A 21,076-nucleotide genomic window follows, 5' to 3' on the forward strand; every position below is an offset into this window, starting at 1 on the left:
TCAAAAAGTGTAAAACATATGTGGGAAAACAAATAGTGGAGATACTGTTGCCTACTGGCAATGTGCACAAGAAATGTGTTGCTGATCGGCCCAACGGTTTGTGAGATTAGCTCGGACAAACTGCTACAAGCTCTAGTTGTAAGTTATTGCTAAATTAGCATACTAATAATAGCTTACTATTAATCTAGGACAATCGGACTTCCGGAAAGGCGTCCTTTTCAAGATGCCGTCCACGATGGCTGCCTGGAGCTTAAAATGGCTATATCTCAATTAGTTGAGACCCCAGTGACGTCAGCTGGTCCTCAGTGAGCATGAGGTCCAGACTTGAACCCTAGCCTGAAATAAACAAATGCATTTCTTCTTTTTGTATACATTTTTATGGTTGGCGCGAGCTACTGTACTTTGGAGAGTGAAAACAGCTACAGTAGGTTGGCTGAGGTGACCGGTGAGGAGGGACAGCAAGTGCCTTTTCCGGCAGTGGAAGCTGCCGTGGAGATGCCGGCGGTGGAGCAGCGGGCGGTCGGCTGGGGAGCGGCGGGATGCCGGTGGCAGTTTCCTATGCCTAAACCTAACCCCTAACCCTAACCTCAGTAAAACTATACCTAAACCTAACCTCAGTAAAACTATACCTAAACCTAACCCTAACCCCTAACCCTAACCTCAGTAATATTTTAGTACAAGGATTAGTAGGCTACAGTCCTACTAGGGGGACTGTAGGACTACTGAGGGACCTCAAAATTAAACTGCACGGTTAGCATTTGCATAGTACTTGAGTAAATATACATAGTTACTTTGCAGCACCACTGCCTGACAGCCAATGACTGACAGATTAGGTAGCAGCAGCTGCACTGATTGCTAGAGTGTGTAGGTGCATGGGTTTATATTAATGGTCTTAACTAAAAATGTATACATCACACAGCTTAGATCTTTGGATTAAATCGGAGAGCAGAGCCATGCGCACTTGGTGTGTAAAAAATTTGGCCACAGTGAAAACACGGGGCATTTCTCCTCTGTCCTTCTCTCTCCCCACTAGCAAAACCCATTGGAAATGCATTGGGTGCTTAAAGTTAATTATTTCAAAAACTACAAATTATTTCAAAAAGAAAAGTACAAGCATAGATGTCCACAGTAAGCTGGATTTTTTACAGTTTGAATGGAGTTTCTAAGTGAAAGTATGTAGGAGTAGTTAGGTGCCATACTTGGGAGAGAAAGAAATAGTGACAACAGCTATAGTGGGCTCGCTGCTGCTGCAGCGAGCCCACAATTAACGGTAATATTATTATTCAAAACATTATATTAATCAGGTAATGAACATTTCCTTCACTCTTTAACAATTCCTTTTTCAATGTTTCTCTAATAATGGGATGAGGATGGGGTTAGGGCTGTGAACGAGGAGGTGAAACTAGCCAAAGCTAGAGACATCTATAGAGCAGAACCTGAGAACTGGTGGGGGGGTCAGGAAGATTACTGGGTATGGTTCAGCTAGTGCTGCAGCGACAGGGAACAGGGAGAAGGCCAATGACATGAATTGATTCTTCAATCTGGAAGCTGCAGATGTTCTATCAGTCTGTTATGTAACAGGAAGCTGCAGATGTTCTATCAGTCTGTTATGTAACAGGAAGCTGCAGATGTTCTATCAGTCTGTTGTGTAACAGGAAGCTGCAGATGTTCTATCAGTCTGTTGTGTAACAGGAAGCTGCAGATGTTCTATCAGTCTGTTGTGTAACAGGAAGCTGCAGATGTTCTATCAGTCTGTTGTGTAACAGGAAGCTGCAGATGTTCTATCAGTCTGTTGTGTAACAGGAAGCTGCAGATGTTCTATCAGTCTGTTGTGTAACAGGAAGCTGCATATGTTCTATGCCTGCTGGGGGGCACATTAAGGCTTATTCAATTGAATTCTTTATAAATCAAAGATGTAAACAGCACGGAGGTACGGTAAGACATTTAGGGCTCTATAAAGGGCCAGACTGGCTAAACCCACTAATTTGGGATTTAGGACTGCGCAAGGGGCGTTCCCCCGCAAAAGTTGCTATTTTAGGACACCTGCCTTACCTGCAAAACACCTGCACTACCCGTTACATTATGCATAGGTGTGGTTTGGGCGTTACATGTTTTTTCTGTAAAGTTGCTTGTAAATAATGGTAGAACGGTTGTGAGCTTGTAGTTGGCTATTTTCAAATAGCCTGTCACGTCCTGGGTCTGGCCCCAGCCCCTCCCTGCTCCTCTTGGTCTCTGATTGCCTAGAGTGGACTCAGCTGCGGGTGGCAGCTGTGCCTAGTTGGCTAACGATCCTCAGAGACTATTTAAGACTGTCTGTGACTTTGCTCTGTGCTGGTTCATTATGTAGTGTTCAGGTTCCTAGTTTCCAGGTCCCCGTGGTTTCACCTTGTAATGTATTCGCCCTGTGAGGTGTACCTATGTTTACATTATTATTATTTCAGTAAAGTTGTTGTTAAACTGTCCACCTTGGTTTCCTGAGTCTACTTTAATGTTGAGTTCTGCATATGGGTCGCAAAACATCCGGGTCCCTGACAGAATGAACCAGCCATTCTGGACCCGGCGGAACTCCCAGCCAGAGAGAGCCTCTGTTCGAGACAGTTTCCTTTCCCCACCTTGTGGCCTCGAGTTCTCTGTTCCTGCTCCTGGATGTGTCGCCTTCTCCGTGGCCAGCTACACGAGACGTCACTGTGGCCGTCTGATGGGTGTCGACAAGTGTCGACGCCAGGGGGCCCTGCCTGGTGGGCCGTTTTCCGGGTGCCCTGCTGCCCAGCTGATGTCGCGGTTCCGCCGCTGTTCCGGCGTCGCATCTCCTACGAGTGGGGTCTGAGTTCTCCCGGGGTCCAGCGACGACGAGACGTCGCCTGCCGGCCGGATCGTTTGTTTCCATAATGGCTTTATGGTTCGTCGCTGGAGGCGGGTTCCAGTTGGAGAGTAATCCCCGGTTGAGCTGCGCGTTCTGACGTTGTGGACTCATCGCTGCCCAGTGCCTGCTTTCTCCCCGGAGGTCCTACTCCCTACTCCCATGTGACGTTCTGGCCTTGGGGCCCGTCTGAGTGACCCGGGTGGCCAACCTGCGGTTCCTATGCCAGAGGGGATTTCGCCCAGCGTCACTCCGAAGATTCATATGCCACGGATGTGAACTTGGGGTTGGCGTCCTATCAGCGCTGCCAAGGTCTTCGGGCCGGCCGGCGTGCCGCACCTACGTCGTCCAGAGGTATTGGCGAGCGGTGTTGGTGGTCCGGTCGGCACCTTCCCCGGCTGCTTGTGCCCTCTGCTCCACTTAGTGCCAGAGCCCTGGCAGCTACTTCCCCCCCCCCCGAGGACCTCCACCCCTGGGGTCTGTGGCCCTGTTCGGTACCCCCTGTCCCTGTCTTGGGACGTCTAGAATCCGTCCCTAAAAGGGGGGGTACTGTCACGTCCTGGGTCTGGCCCCAGCCCCTCCCTGCTCCTCTTGGTCTCTGATTGCCTAGAGTGGACTCAGCTGCGGGTGGCAGCTGTGCCTAGTTGGCTAACGATCCTCAGAGACTATTTAAGTTTCCAGGTCCCCGTGGTTTCACCTTGTAATGTATTCGCCCTGTGAGGTGTACCTATGTTTACTTTATTATTATTTCAGTAAAGTTGTTGTTAAACTGTCCACCTTGGTTTCCTGAGTCTACTTTAATGTTGAGTTCTGCATATGGGTCGCAAAACATCCGGGTCCCTGACATAGCCAACATAATATGCACATTGTTTAATGGCCGACATATATAGGTTTGAAGTGCTCATGTAGCCTATTATAGTCGCTTCTTTTGGGATTGTTTTCATAGACCTGGTTGCTTATCCCTCTCGCAACTTCTGGCAACACAGCTCCTTTCGCAGCAGCCGCACTGCGGGGATTTAACATGGAAACAATACACCCAACTTTTGCTTTCTAAGCTCTAGCCTTTCATTGTCTTTCAATAAAACCACATTTGATAGACGTACGTATAACCTACATGTTCGATCATACTGGAGATAACTAATTTGTGACTATTTCGAAAATTAAAAATCGCTGGCAGTGGGTGATTCATTTATTTATTTGCTCTGGCAGTGAATGAGTTAACATTATGTTACACAGTATGTTGATAAGTGAACAACACATCTATGTAAATAATAAATAAACGATACACTAATATCTCTACACTAAATCATTTTTGTTTTGTTTTTTAAGAACCGCAGGTGATTGGGTCATCTCAGCCTGTGATGGCCAAAGTGGGAGATGATGTCATCCTTCCTTGTCACATTGAACCACATCTCAACATGGAGAATGAGACGGTGGAGTGGACCAGACCTGACCTGGAGCCATCATCCGTGTACCTTCTCCAAGATGGACGTGTGAATTCTGAAGAACTGAACCCGTCCTACAAACAGAGGACGTCCCTGTTTGACGATCGGTTGTCTCATGGTAACATCTCACTGAAGCTGTCCAGAGTGCAGATCTCAGATGAGGGAACGTACCAGTGTTCTGTTCGAGGCCTGGACCCCATCAGTTTCAAAGGCAGCAAAAAGATCTATCTCCGTGTTGGTAAGATTTACTGTTCAAAACATGGATGGAAAAACTACAATAAAAGAACATGACAATATTGTTTTCATTAGTCCTCTATGTCATGACTATTTTTATGTATCTGTCTGTCTATCCATCTATCTATCACCTTGAGGAATCTCTGTAAACACCTCTGTCATACTGTATGAGGGCCACTACAGGACATTCAGGACACTACAGTTTAAACCCTGACCTTAGATTAATCCCCAGTGTTGGCCTACCATGCATCTTTATGGATACTTTCACTGTGTTAAGATATTTGGAAACTTTGGAATGTTTTCATTTTAATCAATTAAACGGTGCTTCTAAAGTTTAGCTGATCCTAACTTTGTGATGTTAGAAGCACATTGTTGGAGCCAAATGGGTGAAAATGTCAAATGTGTTCTTTGGGTTTGTGTGAACATGGGGTGGCGCTGTGACTGTAGCACAGGTACGGCAGAAGATTGGGAGTAAGTCTGCATTTTAATTCATTGCTATGGGGAGTTCATTCCATAGTTTTGGAGCCAGAAGGGAGAAGAGTCTGGGACGTGTGGAGCGTCCCGGATGTTTTAGCGAAGGTTCTGACAGCTTCCCTGTGTTAGCTGATCTGAGTGAGCGGGAGGGGTAGGGTTGGATCAGGCTTTGAAGATACGGGGGTGCCATACCTTTGGTTGCTTTGTAGGCCAACATCAGTGTTTTGTCAGTGTTTTTGTCTCCATCATTGTGGCACGAAAATATGCTAGGTTGAATGTTTGATTCATCTTTTTTGGAACCCAAAGATTTGTGTGAATGTGGTTTGTGTGCTGTGGAGCCAATAGTAGAATATCTTTCTGCATGAAGAACTGACTGCATTGTACGTTTGAATATTGACACAGAACACATAATGTTGTTAGTGCAGAGATACAGTAGAACAGTCTCATTCACATGAATTCGTTTTATGGACTTTAAACAAGGTATTGTAACAATGTAACTCTTATTCCTTGGGAAGGGAGGAGGAGTTAGACTGGTGTCCAGAACTGCACATAGCTGTTGCTTGAAGGCTTATAGCTCGTCACTCGGTCGCTGCAACGCAGAATTACTGTTATCAATATAACAACAACATGCAAATCACACAATAAGTTTCGACCCGTAATTCTATCAAGGCTTGTGGACATTGTAACGAGTTACTTTGGGGAAAATGTAACAGTAATATTATCATGTAACGGTAATATTATTATTCAAAACATTAATTGGTTATATTACTTGTTACTGGAAGAAGTAATGATACATTAACTTGTTACTTTTATGCAGAGTGACCTATACTGTAGCATGTAAGACCCAGGGCGGATAATGGAGACAGGAATTAAATATGTCAGCTTTGGATCACAGGACAGTGGATGGAACCATTTTAACACAGCTGTTGATTTGATTCATTTCATTTTATAATGTTGACATCAGTTGTGTTATGACTTACTGTGTTTCAGAGAGTGTCACCGCAGGAGTGATTGCAGGGATTGTGCCCACAGTGATCATCATTGTAGTGACATATTTCTGCTGGAAAAAGCAGAGGCAAACTAGTAAGTATTTAACTTATTTATTTTTCATATCTACATTTGATATATAGTGGTGCACTATTCATTCTTGCGCAAGCTTCAAAAAGCTGCCCCTGGACGGCGTGGATGGCCCTAGACGTCGAACGGTACCTCTCCCAGTTAACGCCTCCAGATTCTCAGCACCGCTCCATTGAAATGTGTTGTTTTATTTCAACATGTAGTGTGGCCGTTCAGCCACAGTGTGGCGATTTCTGCAGCTGAGCTGCCCTCTCCCTCTCTCTCTCTCTCTCTCTCTCTCTCTCTGGTGTTAAATGGTGGATAGACTATGTTCAATGAACAAACTTGTTATATTAACATAACGCATCGCATCTGCGACACGCATCGTGTGACCGGGCATAAATTAATTGCACATTAGTTTAGATGACTCAATTACTCAGTGAGACCAGTTGATCATGTTTAAACACGTAATGACCGCACGTAACTGGGGTGAAAGTGGGCCGCAACGGTCCGGAACGCCATTCCAGTAAAAGAACATCAGAGAGTGGACCCTGACAGCAGACACACACCGTGGCGTTATCTCTGCAAAGAACCCATCCGAATGAACAACTCCTGGAGCTGTGTCACAACTACAGATTACCCGATAAACAAACGTTTTCATAGCCTACTCGGATGTCATGGTGTGTTGCTGAATACAGTGGATTAATAATGTTTTAAATCCATATGGGATGGGATGTTATAATTGTGTACAACTGTATATTGGGACAGTGTTTATTAGGCTAGCTGCAGCAGGCTAGCCCTGGTCCAGAGTGTTAGTGAGTTCTCTCTAACGCCCTGCCAGGCGCTCGGCTCTGCTCATAGACAAGGAATTCCACTGCCCTGCGAGGGCTCCAACTGTAGTAAAAAATGTACAAAACCACTTCGCTACTCACCAAAACAAAGGCTATTTTGTGTTGTTGAAGTCTATTCTCGGAGGTGGGAAGCCTCTCAGCACCCCACCTTCTCTGTTAAATACACTTTTTGGGCAGAAAATAAAATATGTCCGCAAGACGGAAATTGTTTTTATTTACTCCACTGCGCCCTCTACGGATCTGGTCAATGGTAATTTCAGATCCTCCCACCTCCGAGAATAGACTTTCAACAACACAAAATAGCCTTTGTTTTGGTGAGTAGCCTGGGAAGCAAAGCTTTTCGGGTCTATGATCCGGTCGGGAGCGGAAGTATAGCCCTACGTCACCAGGCGCGTCATCAGGTGACCGGATCGCGACAATCCGGAAATACTTCACCCCAAAATATGTCCGTCCTAATAAAATCCTTGATGCGACGTAGTTTCGCTTATTTTTTAAATATAAATGTGAGTGTACTTCCGGGTAGACTATTTAGTGTCTGTATTATTCCACGGGGAAATTCTATTCCATTTAAATAGGGATTGAGGAACCGCAAAACCGGATCGCGACAATCCGGAAAGATATTTTATTTGATTTTTTCAGTGACGTGGCCTAGACCGGATCACACAGGTCTTTAGTAACGCATACCAGGCTTTCCTCCGAGGTGGAAAGACTGGTGACGCGAGGTTATTTGGTGAGTAGCGAAGTGGTTTTGTTTATTTTTACTACAGTTGGAGCCCTCGCAGGGCAGTGGAATTCCTTGTCTATGAGTAGAGCCGAGAGCTCTGATAAATTGTTATCAGATGTGACATGTTTAAAGATCATTTAAAACAAAGATGAGATATTGCAGATGTTGTATGCAAATTAGGTAAATCTATACATTTATTGTTAAAATACGAGTTATTTTTAATAAGAATATCCTTGCAAAGCTAATTATTTTACTAAATTAGCCTAAATAGTGTAGCGTCCAAGAGTGTGGAGGGGGGGGGCGGGGGTGCATGCCATAATGCTGTACTTTCTGTAAAGCTAAGACATCAAAATAGATACACTAGAACAAACATATATCAAAATTTGTGTTGCCACTATGGTTAACCAGTCTGAAGAGTGTTTGAATGGAATAAATTGCGTTCCTGCAAGCTACGTTTGTCAGGAAGACACACACTTTTATTAACCTTCTGTTGACACGGTAATATGGCAATCTGTTGATTACTGAGGCTAGTCCACTGCGTGTACGCACTGGATTAGTATTATCTAGGGACCTCTGGTAATTCAGAAATCAGAAATACCGACGTCTGTGTTTTATTTTGGTGCATTCGCACTGGATAAGCAAAGTCTGTGTTATACTTGAAATTACGGACATTATCCATGATCCTTATAACAGAAGAGACCATTCATTTGTACACTCTCTGAGTTAACGTTTACAGTATTTATTTAATATTAAAGTATTTATTCACTCTGATTGAGAGTCCAACAAGCCAATTAAACAAATGATCAATGTCGCAGAGGCACGCAGCACCGGCAGCAACACACACACACACACACACACACACACACACACACACACACACACACACACACACACACACACACACACACACACACACACACACACACACACACACACACACACACACACACACACAATGCCAAATTCAGAATTATTTTGAAAAAAGGCTAACATGAACTTAAATCATGAAGCGCAACACAATCACCACCGTCAGTGTGGCTGTGAGACTGTTTGGGTCTACTGTGGGTTTAAGGATGACCATAACTCTGGTCCATAGAGTTAGAAGGAGTTCTCCTTAAGGCTATGGTAGGCTACTTTTGATCCTTTCCCCTCACACCCGCGGTAGCGCAGGCTGCACAGCCTCTAGTCTTTAATAAAAATGTAAAATACACTTTCGCTACTGACCAAAACAAAGACGGTTTTAATATAATATAATATAGCTCAGATCGTAACCTCTCCCTCCGCTATCGGAGCTATGGTTCCAAACGGGCTAATGTCCATGTAGATTGATTGAATAGACTAGGCCTACTTAGACAGAAATGTAAACAGCACGAGGTACAGTCAGACATTTGAGCTAAAAGGATAACACAACAAAGTCCTGATGATGAGTGAGGTAGGGCAGGCCTATGTGCTATTTAATGTTGTCTGAATTTTTACGCAGCATAATTAATTATTTGGGAGCACCTGTAAGATTCCAATAGTAAACATAAATGGCTTTCATATAAAGCCTGGAATAAAAAAGATTACATATATATATACTATTTATATTTGTTTCAAATGAGCTTTGGCCTTACAGATTGAAATGTGCTCAGTTTTGCTTCGTTTGAGAGGCTGAGACCTGCATGTACGTCATAACTTTGCGGTGGCGCATGCTTAAAAATAACAGATCTACAAGCTAACATCCTGTTCGGCTGTACCATCGCAGAGCATTGATAGCTTGTAAATCTGTTCTTTTTGTGCATATGACTGACAACCTTGTAGCCTACTCTGCCGCTAAATGCGCCGCTCCACAGATCTGCAGCTGTCTGCAGGACACAGACACACCAGCAGCTCAAAACAACTTACTTGTTTGTTTAAAAAAAAGGTTAAAAGGTAAAAAGAGGTCAATTACACCCCAAATTATCGAGATGTCGATTCGCACTGGACTAAAATGATCATAGAACCACTGTGTTTGCTGAAATATGGTAGGTTATTTGGCCTGTAATAATTACTTCACAAATCACCGACATGGTCGATTCGCACGGGATTAAAAAACAGACGTCCCCCCGTAATTATTACAAATCACCTGAGGCCCCTAGATAATACTAATCCAGTCCGAATAGGGCTTATTATTAGATGCTGGAGCACAGTTCAATTGCTAGTGAGTGTGTGTGTGTGTGTGTGTGTGTGTGTGTGTGTGTGTGTGTGTGTGTGTGTGTGTGTGTGTGTGTGTGTGTGTGTGTGTGTGTGTGTGTGTGTGTGTCTGTGTCTGTGTGTGTCTGTGTCTGTGTCTGTGTCTGTCTGTGTGTGTCTGTGTGTGTGTGTGTGTGTGTGTGTGTGTGTGTGTGTGTGTGTGTGTGTGTGTGATGATTGCCTTTTGATGATGACTCCATGACTACCATTACAGAGCCACCAGGATCACAAAAACCACGACAATGGCTTCCAGTCAGTAAAAGATGGAGGCAACAGTTAGAGAAGCTTGCAAACGCTGATGACTGTAGCGTTACCCAAGTTAGGAGTCTTGTGTGTGGTAAAGTTGAGGAATTCCTCATAGCAAATGGAATGGATGGAACTCAGGTCTTCTTGGGGTTAAGAGATGATGACACTGAAGTTGCAGTGAAGAGAATGACTAAATTCAACTATAAAGCACTGAAGAACGAGAAAGACTTTTTACGTCTTCCACAGCTTGATGATCATTCCATTGTTCGATATGTGGACTTTACAGAGGATGAGAACTTTGGTTACCTTGCTCTTCAGTTATGTGAATACACCCTGGAAGAATACATCAACAAAGGATATCTTGTAGGCCGTCTTTCTAAACAGGAGATTGCAAAACAGGTTCTCACCGGCTTAAAGATACTCCATCAGCAGGATCCTCCAATTCTCCACCGTGATATCAAGCCACAGAATGTCTTGATTGGTAAGCTACTGAAGATAACTAAAACTAGCAGCTGATAAATTGTTTTGTAATTTAAAACCATTTATTAATTTCATCCACTATATATATATATATATATATATATATATATATATATATATATATATATATACACACACACACACACACACACACACACACACACACACACACACACACACACACACACACACACACACACACACACAATTTGCCTTACAGATATTCAAAACAAAGCAAGATTGGCAGATTTTGGAATAAGCCGACGACTTCCCCAAGGAAGAACAACGCTACATACAAGAGTTGCAGGAACCTCCTGCTGGAAGGCCAACGAGATTTTGAAGATTTTGGAGGAGGATGATGGTGGTGACCCCGTTATCCCACATAAAAAAAGCACTGATATCCAGGTTGTTGTTGTTGTTTTTTTTGTTTTATTATTCTGCATGAGAACAATTTAATTAATGACAACAGCATAACAATGTTCTTACTCATTCTCATGCACATTTAAGGTGGCTGGGATGTTGATATATTACATCCTGTCTGGGGGCGAGCATCCATTTGGCAAAGGCCAAAAGAAGTGTGAAAACAACATTTTGAAAGGAGAGTACAACCTGGACCATGTTCAGGATGTGGTTGCCAAGGATCTCATTGAGTGGATGATCAATGAAGACCCAAACAAAAGACCTACAGTGGAGGAATGCCTGGTTCATCCATTCTTTTGGTCAAACGAGAGGTAAAATAAAACATTGCACATATTTTTTCATTATTCTCTCTATTTCAGCTCATCTAAATCAATGTTTATCCCAATGGTAAGGTTTAATATATTTTGTATAGCTTAATATATTTTGGCCTAATTCAGAATTATCATTTTATTTATTCGTTTTTTTGTTTGTTTATGTATTTATTTTCCCCAGGAAAGTAGACTACTTGAGAAGGATTGGAAATCTAAAGGAAGTTGAGAACTATCGAAATGCTGACGGGGACCTCATCAGAACATTAGACCATTATGTTGAGACAGTTTCGGCGGTAACGAGGTAAAAGTAATGTATTACTATATTTATTATCACTTTATCCAGTAACAAATAATATAATTAATTACTATTAAGTTTTGAGTAATAATATTACAGTTACTCTTAAAGATACTTGTTACTTTGACACACCATGGTGGAAGTGTTTCCAGCACATCGTAAACACATGCCATTGAAAACAACAACGTCAGGGGCTGAGAAGTTCAGGACTTTCCCTGCTGTGAATACATAGTTGCAGGGTCTCATCTTATTTGAAGTCCATAAAAACAAAATAATCTTTTCGAGCTCCATTCCACATCATTGACAGCAGCATTCTGACACCGCAAACTCAACTCGTTTGCAGATCGTTTTTAATTAGACATTTCATCATGTTTAGCTGTCCAGATACAGTATCTACATGAAGAGACATAGTTCATCTACTTAAATGCTTTCTTCTGCTCAACTTCCAGTATAGGCCAATTTTTTTGATATTGTTGCTCTGCAGTAGGCTACCTGTGGAAAGCTTGTTTCTATTCAGAATTAATCAGTGTGATTCGTTCTAGGACCTGCCTTCTGTATCCTGTAATTTGAGCGCGCACACACACACACACACACACACACACACACACACACACACACACACACACACACACACACACACACACACACACACACACACACACACACACACACACATCTTCTCTAGAACCAGCAATCTGCAAAGCGAAATGACAGGCTAAAAGATAGTATTCATTGAACTCAGATGAGGGTACACATTTAACCTATGTAACGCAAACGTTTGGCAGGGAGTAATAATTACAGTAGTAATATTACTTTGAAAAGTGTTATATATTGAGTAATACATTACTTTTTGTTTTAGTAACAATCCCAACACTGATGAGCAGGGACAGATCAACACATGGAAACACAAGGTCAGTTTATTACTAATAGTATGAGGAACAATAAAACTACTATTGCTTTATGAGCTTTTGTTCTTTTCTCTATTTTATTCCTTATGTCCTTTATACATCTTTAAGACCCTATTTAATGCCTTTAAGTAACTGTGTATATGAAATGTGCTAACTATAGAATAATGTCATGCTCATATCCATCTTTATGTTCCCAAGTGCATTAGATCTTTAAGTTGTTTGTTTTTCCAGTTCCCACAGGAGTTGCTTCAGAAGTTGGATAAAAAGAAGCAGTACTCTGAGAACTCATTTGGATTGCTGCGCTTCATACGTAATCTCCATCAGCACTAGTAAGCTGAATTACACTTAAAAACAACACAAAGAACAAACACACCCATACATTTATAAATACGTCAAATATGAATGAATATAAAACATAGTCAAATAAGACAATGATACATTAGTGTGCATGTATAGTAGAACATTCATCAATCAAAGAAAATAACCCAGCCTGTTGTAAAGTGATTTTTCTAGTTTTACCATCATTGTTGACATGTTTCCTACCAGTGCAACATGCTGCATTTAGGTCTTGAATATGTCCGGGAATGTGATGAGTCGCCATGGCGACCACAGTCAATGTAAATTCACGCCTGTGATAACATTTCACCGTTAAGGTCTTGTATGAGTTGCAGGTGGATCTGACCATCCTCCTAGTCAAAGTATGTCTGTGTAAATTGCAAAAACGGCACAATAAATTAAAAAAGGCTGACTTACTGTTAGGTTTAGGTCATGGCTCCAAGAGAAGAGTTTGAAACTTGAAGTTCTTGGGTACTTTCTTTAGTGCATTCAGGGGTGTCTTTGAGTAAAGACTTCACAGTTTTAAGAAAATGGCAAAACTTGGCAAATCTACAAGCTAGTATAGGCTAGTACCTACATATATGCCATTGCGCCATCCATCCAGCCCTCAGGCTGGAACAGTTATTAGAAAGTTGACACTAAAGTTCTTATTCATATTAAAAAAGGAAATGAAAAAAATGCTGCTATTAACTAGTAGACATATTTGGCTAACTCCTGGCAAACTCTCGGCGGACCGGGACATCGATTTCACTTACACAATAATGCATTTATGTCATATTTACATGCCGAGTCAAGCTCTAACAATTAAGTGAAATGTAGCCTGATATCACCGAAATGCTACTGTGGCTTTAGCACATTTTAAAACCCATATGTGTGTCTCTTCAGTGATCACTGCTTTGTGTTCACAGTGATGAGGATGAAGCTCACATTGACCTGTTGGAGATGTTTCCTGATCTGTTTGGAGGAGTTTACAAGTTTGCCAAAGAACAAGACTGGAACTCGAGGACCTCTCTGAAGGACATGTTTACAACAGCAGATGTTGTAAAGTCCCCAAACCCTGAGAGAAAGACCAGTCTCAGTCTACCAGTCCAGGAATCAGGACCAGATCAAACTGAAGCCCCGCCGTTAGCCCAGATGCCGTATGTGGGCGGGGGCAGTGCTGGACAGTAACTAAGTACATTTACTCGAGTACTGTACTTTAAAAAAAAAAGCTGTGCAGGCCTCTTCTATCCACACGTTTCCTAGGGAGATTACTGGGGGAACGAGAGTGCGTGAATTATGGGCATCACGTCCTGTTGTCAGTTAGTCAATAATAATGTGGGAACACATCCTGACAGAAATCAAAAATAGTCATATTATTAGTATGCCTATACAAGATCTCCCTCCACACAGCTGATTCAAACTACTTAAATAGAGTAGTACCGTCTGATTACCAGCACACACATTAAATAGAGTAGTACCGCCTGAATACCAGCACACACATCAAATAGTAGTACCGCCTGAATACCAGCACACATATCAAAAAGAGTAGTAGGCCTACCGCCTGAATACCAGCACACACATCAAATAGAGTAGTACCATTTGAATACCAGCACACACATTTAATAGAATAGTACCGCCTGAATACCAGCACGCACAACAAATAGAGTAGTACCGCCTGAATACCAGCGCACACATCAAATAGAGAGTTGTACCGTCTGAATACCAGCACACACATCAAATAGAATAGTACCGCCTGAATACCAGCACACACATCAAATAGAGTAGTACCATATGAATACCAGCACACACATCAAATAGAGTAGTACCGTCTGAATACTAGCACACACATCAAATAGAGTAGTACCATCTGAATACCAGCACACACTCAAATATCTGGCTGTTTATTAACCTTATCATGTGTTAATAAGGCTATATAAGTTTTAATAATAGCATTGTAAACATGTTAGATAATTTTACATGTCTAAGACACTTTTTAACAGTGTATAGACAGCTCAAAGGGAAGTTTCACTTTCAAACATATTTGGGGTGATTTTAAGGTCTACTCTGGCCTTTGTGTTTCACCCTACACAGTTTAAGTTGCTTGATTCAGTATTTAGATATTTCATATTCATTTTATCAGTCACGCCCCCTTCCTATAGAAACCCATTGTAACTTCAAACTCCATTTTAACCATGATAGATTCATTGAAAACACAGTCCTTGATTGGTGACTGATATTGTCATTCTAATGTGTGAGAGGGCAGCGTTTTTTCATTCTCAAAATAAATATAAAATAAATGAAAAAAGTAAAATCAGTCACCAGAACCAGAGATATGGGTTTTAATGAGTCTATCATGGTCTAAATGGAATTTAGTTTTATCAGGGTTTTGGTGATAAAGACCCCCTCGCTTTCGCGTCAGGGTCTAATCACCCAAATGCCACGGGGGGTAATACTATTGATTTTTAATATTGATATTGTGTGATATTTTTACATTTATGTTATGGGATTATTTTTACATTGATACTGTGTGATATTTTTACATTGATACTGTAGGATATTTTTACATTGATACTGTGGGATATTTTTACATTGATACTGTGGGATATCTTTACATTGATACTGTGTGATATTTTTACATTTATACTGTGTGATATTTTTACATTTATAGTGTGGGATATTTTTACATTTATACTGTGGGATATTTTTACATTGATACTGTGTGATATTTTTACATTGATACTGTGTGATATTTTTACATTGATACTGTGTGATATTTTTACATTTATACTGTGGGATATTTTTACATTGATACTGTGGGATATTTTTACATTTATACTGTGGGATATTTTTACATTGATACTGTGGGATATTTTTACATTGATACTGTGGGATATTTTTACATTGATACTGTGGGATATTTTTACATTTATAGTGTGTGATATTTTTACATTGATACTGTGTGATATTACATTGATATTGTGTGATATTTTTACATTTATATTATGGGATATTTGTACATTGATACTGTGTGATATTTTTATGTTCATACTGTGGGATATTTTTTAGGGCCGGGACTTCGATCAATTTTGATTAATTAATTACAGAAAAATTATCGAGTAAAAAAAAATAACGCATTTTAATAGCACCTATTTTTTCACGGCGCAACGTTTCTCACTGGACGAGTTTCAGACGGACCGCTAATACCAGCGCACCGGTGCACTGGTATTATCGGTCCGTCTGAGAAGTGAGAACGACGTGGTTCTCACTGCTGCGACGTGGTTCTGCAGCCACTGAATGATGGCTGCAGTGGTGGAAAATAGCAGATCTACAAGCTCACAATGCCTTGCGCTTGTAGATCTGCTATTTTCACATGGTTACTGTATGTTTTATAATAATAATAATCAAGTAAAAGTAAAATATTTGCCTCTGAGATATAGTGGAGTTACTGGAGTAGAAGTATTAGAAATTGGAAATACTCGAGAGTCAAGTGCAAATACCTCAAAATTGTACTTAAGTACAGTTCTTGAGTACATGTACTTAAAGACGTCAAAATCCATTTGAAAAAATTGCTTTTCACTGTTCTCAGGTCAAATATTGATATGCGATTAAAATGCGATTAATTGTGATTAATTAATTACAAAGCCTCTAATTAATTAGATTAATTTTTTTTATCGAGTCCCAGCCCTAATATTTTTACATTGACATTGTGGGATATGTTTCACATTGACATTATGGGATATTTTTAAAATAGAGAACAGGTGGTGGAGGTGAACGGAACCCCACCCCCCCCCCCCCTCCCAGTGAGATGTGGTGTTCAGCAAGGAAGCATACTAGGGCCTTTACTGTTCCTAATATGTAAACGACATGACATCAGCTTGTGACTGAAAGTGACTGCGACTCTAAAAGAGCACTTACAATTGGGCTGCAATTCTGAACTGGCCCCTGTAAAAAAAAAATCAAGCCTATCACCAGAAATGTCTCCCCCTAAGGAGACTTATTTTTTTATTTTTTTAAATGACCCCCAGAAGTGTTTTTCAAGTCAAATATCCTTTTAATTGACCTTGGCCTAATAGTGGGTATTGATTGTATCCTATAATTCATGTCCTACTGGTTGTTTGGGTCTTACATTAAAGTACATTATTCTGCTGTATTTTACTTCTAAATAAATCATCCACTGAGCTTTTAAGTTGTGTGGCCTACCTTCAATCAAGTTAATATTTTAGTTTGTTCTAACCCAAGAACCCCTTAGCTGAGAGAGTGATGAAGCTGGGACCACCACTACATATTGTACAAAATTGCATTGCAGATTAAACTTTTTCATAGATAGCTTCATAGACTTGTTTGACAGTGTTTGTTTATTTACACATTTTATATGTTGGATTCATGTTTATGTGTATTTTCAGACATTTAACCACTTAAACCCCTGATAAATAGTGAACCTGACCTTTGGCTCTGTACTTGGTTAAGGCTGAGCACAAGAGGGAGGGGTGGTAATATTCATAATAATAAAAATAATAATAATGTTGCATTTTATTTATAACACTTTACATTCTTGCGAATCTCAAAGTGCTACAGGGTTAAAAGCTAGGCATAGAATCAGCATAGGCGACCAAACAACATGGGACCCAACTAGGCTAGGGTAGACTAAAGGGTCAAATTCAAACTAGGTAAAAAAACAAAGGCTCAGGATTTTTTTTTAAAACGCTTTGTTAAAAAGTTGTTTTTTAGTACATTTTTAAAAGCATCAGTGGACTGTGGTGCTCCCATTCCACAAACATGGGGCTGTATAGCAGAAGGCCCGGTCGCCCATGATACGGAGCTTGGTGTTGGGGAAAAGGAGAAGGTTGGTGTTGGAAGAGCAGAGGCTTCGAATGGAGGGTTTTGAAGCGAGGAGTTATTTGAGGGGGGGGGGGGGGGGGGATTTGCAGTAGTTGCACTGATGTGTGAGAAGGAAGATCTTGTATTCAGTCCTGAAGGATATGGTGCTGGAGGAAGGGTCTGGGGAAGTAACATTGTAAGATTCCTTGGCTGCCGACAGAGCCTTTTTTAAAACTTCAATACAGACAGCCACGACAGTATCTCCTTTATGTAGGAGATACTGATTTAAATGGTTTGTGCACATGCAAACATTTCATATTTATGCCATATCTCGATGTTTCAGTAATGTTAGATAAACTATTATTGGGTTATTCATATTCTGATAGTCTGGTGATATGGTACAGTAGGCTACAGCCACCTGGATGTTCCCTCCCCAGAAATGATGACCATCATTAACTTATGGCCTATTATTATGTCACCTAACTCCCATTCAGAATGACCTACATCCAGTGGTGGAAAGTAACGAAGTACATTTCCTTAAGTACTATACTTAAGTACAATTTTGAGGTATTTGTACTTTACTTGAGTATTTCCAATTTCCAATACTTTTACTTTTACTCCACTACATCTCAGAGGCAAATATTGTACTCTTACTCCACTACATTTACTTGATAACTTTAGTAACTAGTTACTTTTCAGATATAAACTATGATATAATGAAACGTACATTAACCACTTTAGCCCTATTTTATACCTATTTGAAAATAGCCGATCTACAAGCTCACAACGCGTCGCATGTGAGCTTGTAGATCTGCTACTTTCAAATGTTTAGTACTTTTACTTTTGGTACTTTAAGTACATTTTGATGCCAATACTTTTGTACTTTTACTCAAGTACATTTTTAATTCTGGACTTTTACTAGTATTTACGAGTATTTTTATATTGCAGTATTGGTACTTTTACTTAAGTAAAGAATTTGAGTACTTTTTCCACCACTGCCGACATCCTGCTTCACATAACCGCTGGTTATTGTTTAATCATCATCATCGTCATCGTGGCGAGAGGCAAGCATGCAGCCAATACACGACGACGATTGTACAACACAATGGGGAACGGTGGGGTGCTAGACCAGCACTGGTCGGGGGAAAAAAAATAATAGATCAGCGGTCGGCGAGATCGACAAGTCTATAGATAAATAGTGGGGGGACATTCAGGACCGTATGACCCCCCCCTCCCCTCCGGCGCTTAAGCGCCAGTGCTAAGGACCAGACCAGTCTGCAGAAGACACATGATAATGCGAATTCACGCGACCGGGATGGTTTACCAGGCCATAAATATACAGACAGATTATAATGCATTAATATCTAACCTTATGTCATTAAATGCTTTATGTTTTATGATTATTGCTATATAAAACATTATCAAATAAATAAATCAATCAAACTTGCTATGAGTAAAATATAATGCATTATAAGTATGCTTATAATAGCCTACATCATATAAAGTGTTACCAAAACTTAATTCCGTAATGTTATTAAGAAGTATATGTTTTTTATACTGTTGACAATGTTAAATGCGTTCATATGTAATGTTGTGTTTACTGTATACAATCTTCCAGTCTTAAACAATTTATAACAAACTGCAATACTGGCACAAAGTCACCAAGATCCTCCACTAGAGGGCACTGTTGTATCACATATAGATCTACAAAGTTCAGTTAGACTGATGGTTCAGTGGAACCTGCTGACTGATGTCAAAGAGTGCAGTACTTTAAATCCTCAGTTAAAAATGGCTGAAGAAAGAACAGTCCTGCAGACATTAGAAGTCTACACTATCAATAGGAAATCTAAATGTACTTGTTTTGGTCAAATAGGGAAATTGACAGTGAGATCTAACAGCTTTTGAATGATTGATTGATTGATTGATTTATTGAATACTTGATTTAGAAGGTTGCAGAGAAAAAGCACATGGAAGTAGAGTTTACAATACAAGGTCAACCAAAATGGATCGATCGCCCCATGAAAGCCGCAATGGCTTGTTTCAAATGGGATCCTCACGTACGCAATTCATGGAGACATTAAAAGACAGACAGATGTACACTACTATGCAGAACATCATATGAACATTTTAAAGGTAAGAAAAACAAGAAAAAACAAAGAGATACAGTAAACCGTTCGGGGGGGGGGGGTCTACAAGCTCACGATGTGTCGTGATGCGACACATTGTGAGATTGTAGATCTGCTATTTTCAAAAGATAAAAGATTTCTATACATTTGAAAACATGAAATGGGACATTGTGCATAATGACTACTTTCTACTTTAGGTACTTTAACTACATTTTGAATACTTTTGTACGTTTACTCATGTCAATTTTGAATTCCGGACTTTTACTTGTAATAGAGTATTTCTACATTGCAGTATTGATACTTTTTCTTAAATAAAACATTTCAGTACTTTTTCCAACACTGGTGTTTACCTTGTTTATTGTAAGTCACTCTGGATAAAGAGCGTCTGATAAATGAATACATTGTAAATTGTAATTCACTTTTCTTTCTTTTTCTATGTATTTATTTTTATTAAATTGTTTTGAAAATAAAGTCAAATTTAAAAGTGAGGAGATCAGAGAAAGAAAACATTCTCACATATTCTTCCAGGACAATCATTTATAAACTTCATTCACCTTCTTATTCCATTTTGAAACCAAATGGACCCTTACAGGTCTGTAACTCTGAGTGTACAAATAGAACCAAATGGACCCCTATGGGTCTGTAACTCTGAGAGTGTACACATAGAACCAAATGGACCCTTACAGGTCTGTAACTCTGAGAGTGTACACATGGAACCAAATGGACCCTTACAGGTCTGTAACTCTGAGAGTGTACAAATGGAACCAAATGGACCCTTACAGGTCTGTAACTCTGAGTGTGTACACATGGAACCAAATGGACCCTTACAGGTCTGTAACTCTGAGTGTGTACACATGGAACCAAATGGACCCTTACGGGTCTGTACCTCTGAGAGTGTACACATGGAACCAAATGCAGCCGTATTGTAAAGAAATTGGCCCTCTTCCTTACTTCCTTCGCAGGTGTTACCAATACTAATTAAGGATCTGTTCCATTTAGTGTAAACAATTTACAATTTACAATGTAGCCATTTATCTAACGCTCTTTCAGAGTGATTAACACTATAAAGGAAAACACAAGGTAATACATCAAATGCATAGAAATAGTAATCTAGGATCATAGGTAAACCAAGAACCTATCATCAGTCTAAACCAGGGGTTCTCAAAGTTTATCATTTAAAGGACCGCCAGTTTACTATGCATTAGGACATGGACCCCCATAACTCTTCAGAGAGTGCAAATGAAACCAAATGGACCTGTTACATTTGTACACTCTCAGAGTTACCAACCATTTAGCAGG

At 40.5% G+C, this 21,076-nt stretch overlaps 1 protein-coding gene and 1 long non-coding RNA gene across 2 annotated transcripts in view; both read left to right on the forward strand.

Moving 5' to 3' along the window:
• Positions 1 to 14,021, forward strand: part of LOC308101607 (uncharacterized protein) — a gene marked incomplete at its 3' end in the record, with an annotated part of 63,082 nt that extends 49,061 nt beyond the window's left edge. Inside the window, exon 12 of the mRNA XM_080451027.1 lies at positions 13,760 to 14,021. Within this exon, the coding sequence (XP_080307153.1) occupies positions 13,760 to 14,021 (262 nt within the window). The remainder of the gene's footprint in view (positions 1 to 13,759) is intronic.
• On the forward strand, positions 10,492 to 11,304 carry LOC308101272. Its single transcript, XR_013934527.1, has 3 exons — positions 10,492 to 10,582; positions 10,802 to 10,986; positions 11,089 to 11,304. It is a non-coding gene; the product is annotated as an uncharacterized lncRNA (long non-coding RNA).
• Positions 14,022 to 21,076: the final 7,055 nt, after the last annotated feature.

This window comes from Gymnoscopelus braueri (genome assembly GCF_963280865.1).
Source record: "Gymnoscopelus braueri genome assembly, chromosome: 15".
In the NCBI taxonomy this organism is placed as follows: domain Eukaryota; kingdom Metazoa; phylum Chordata; class Actinopteri; order Myctophiformes; family Myctophidae; genus Gymnoscopelus; species Gymnoscopelus braueri.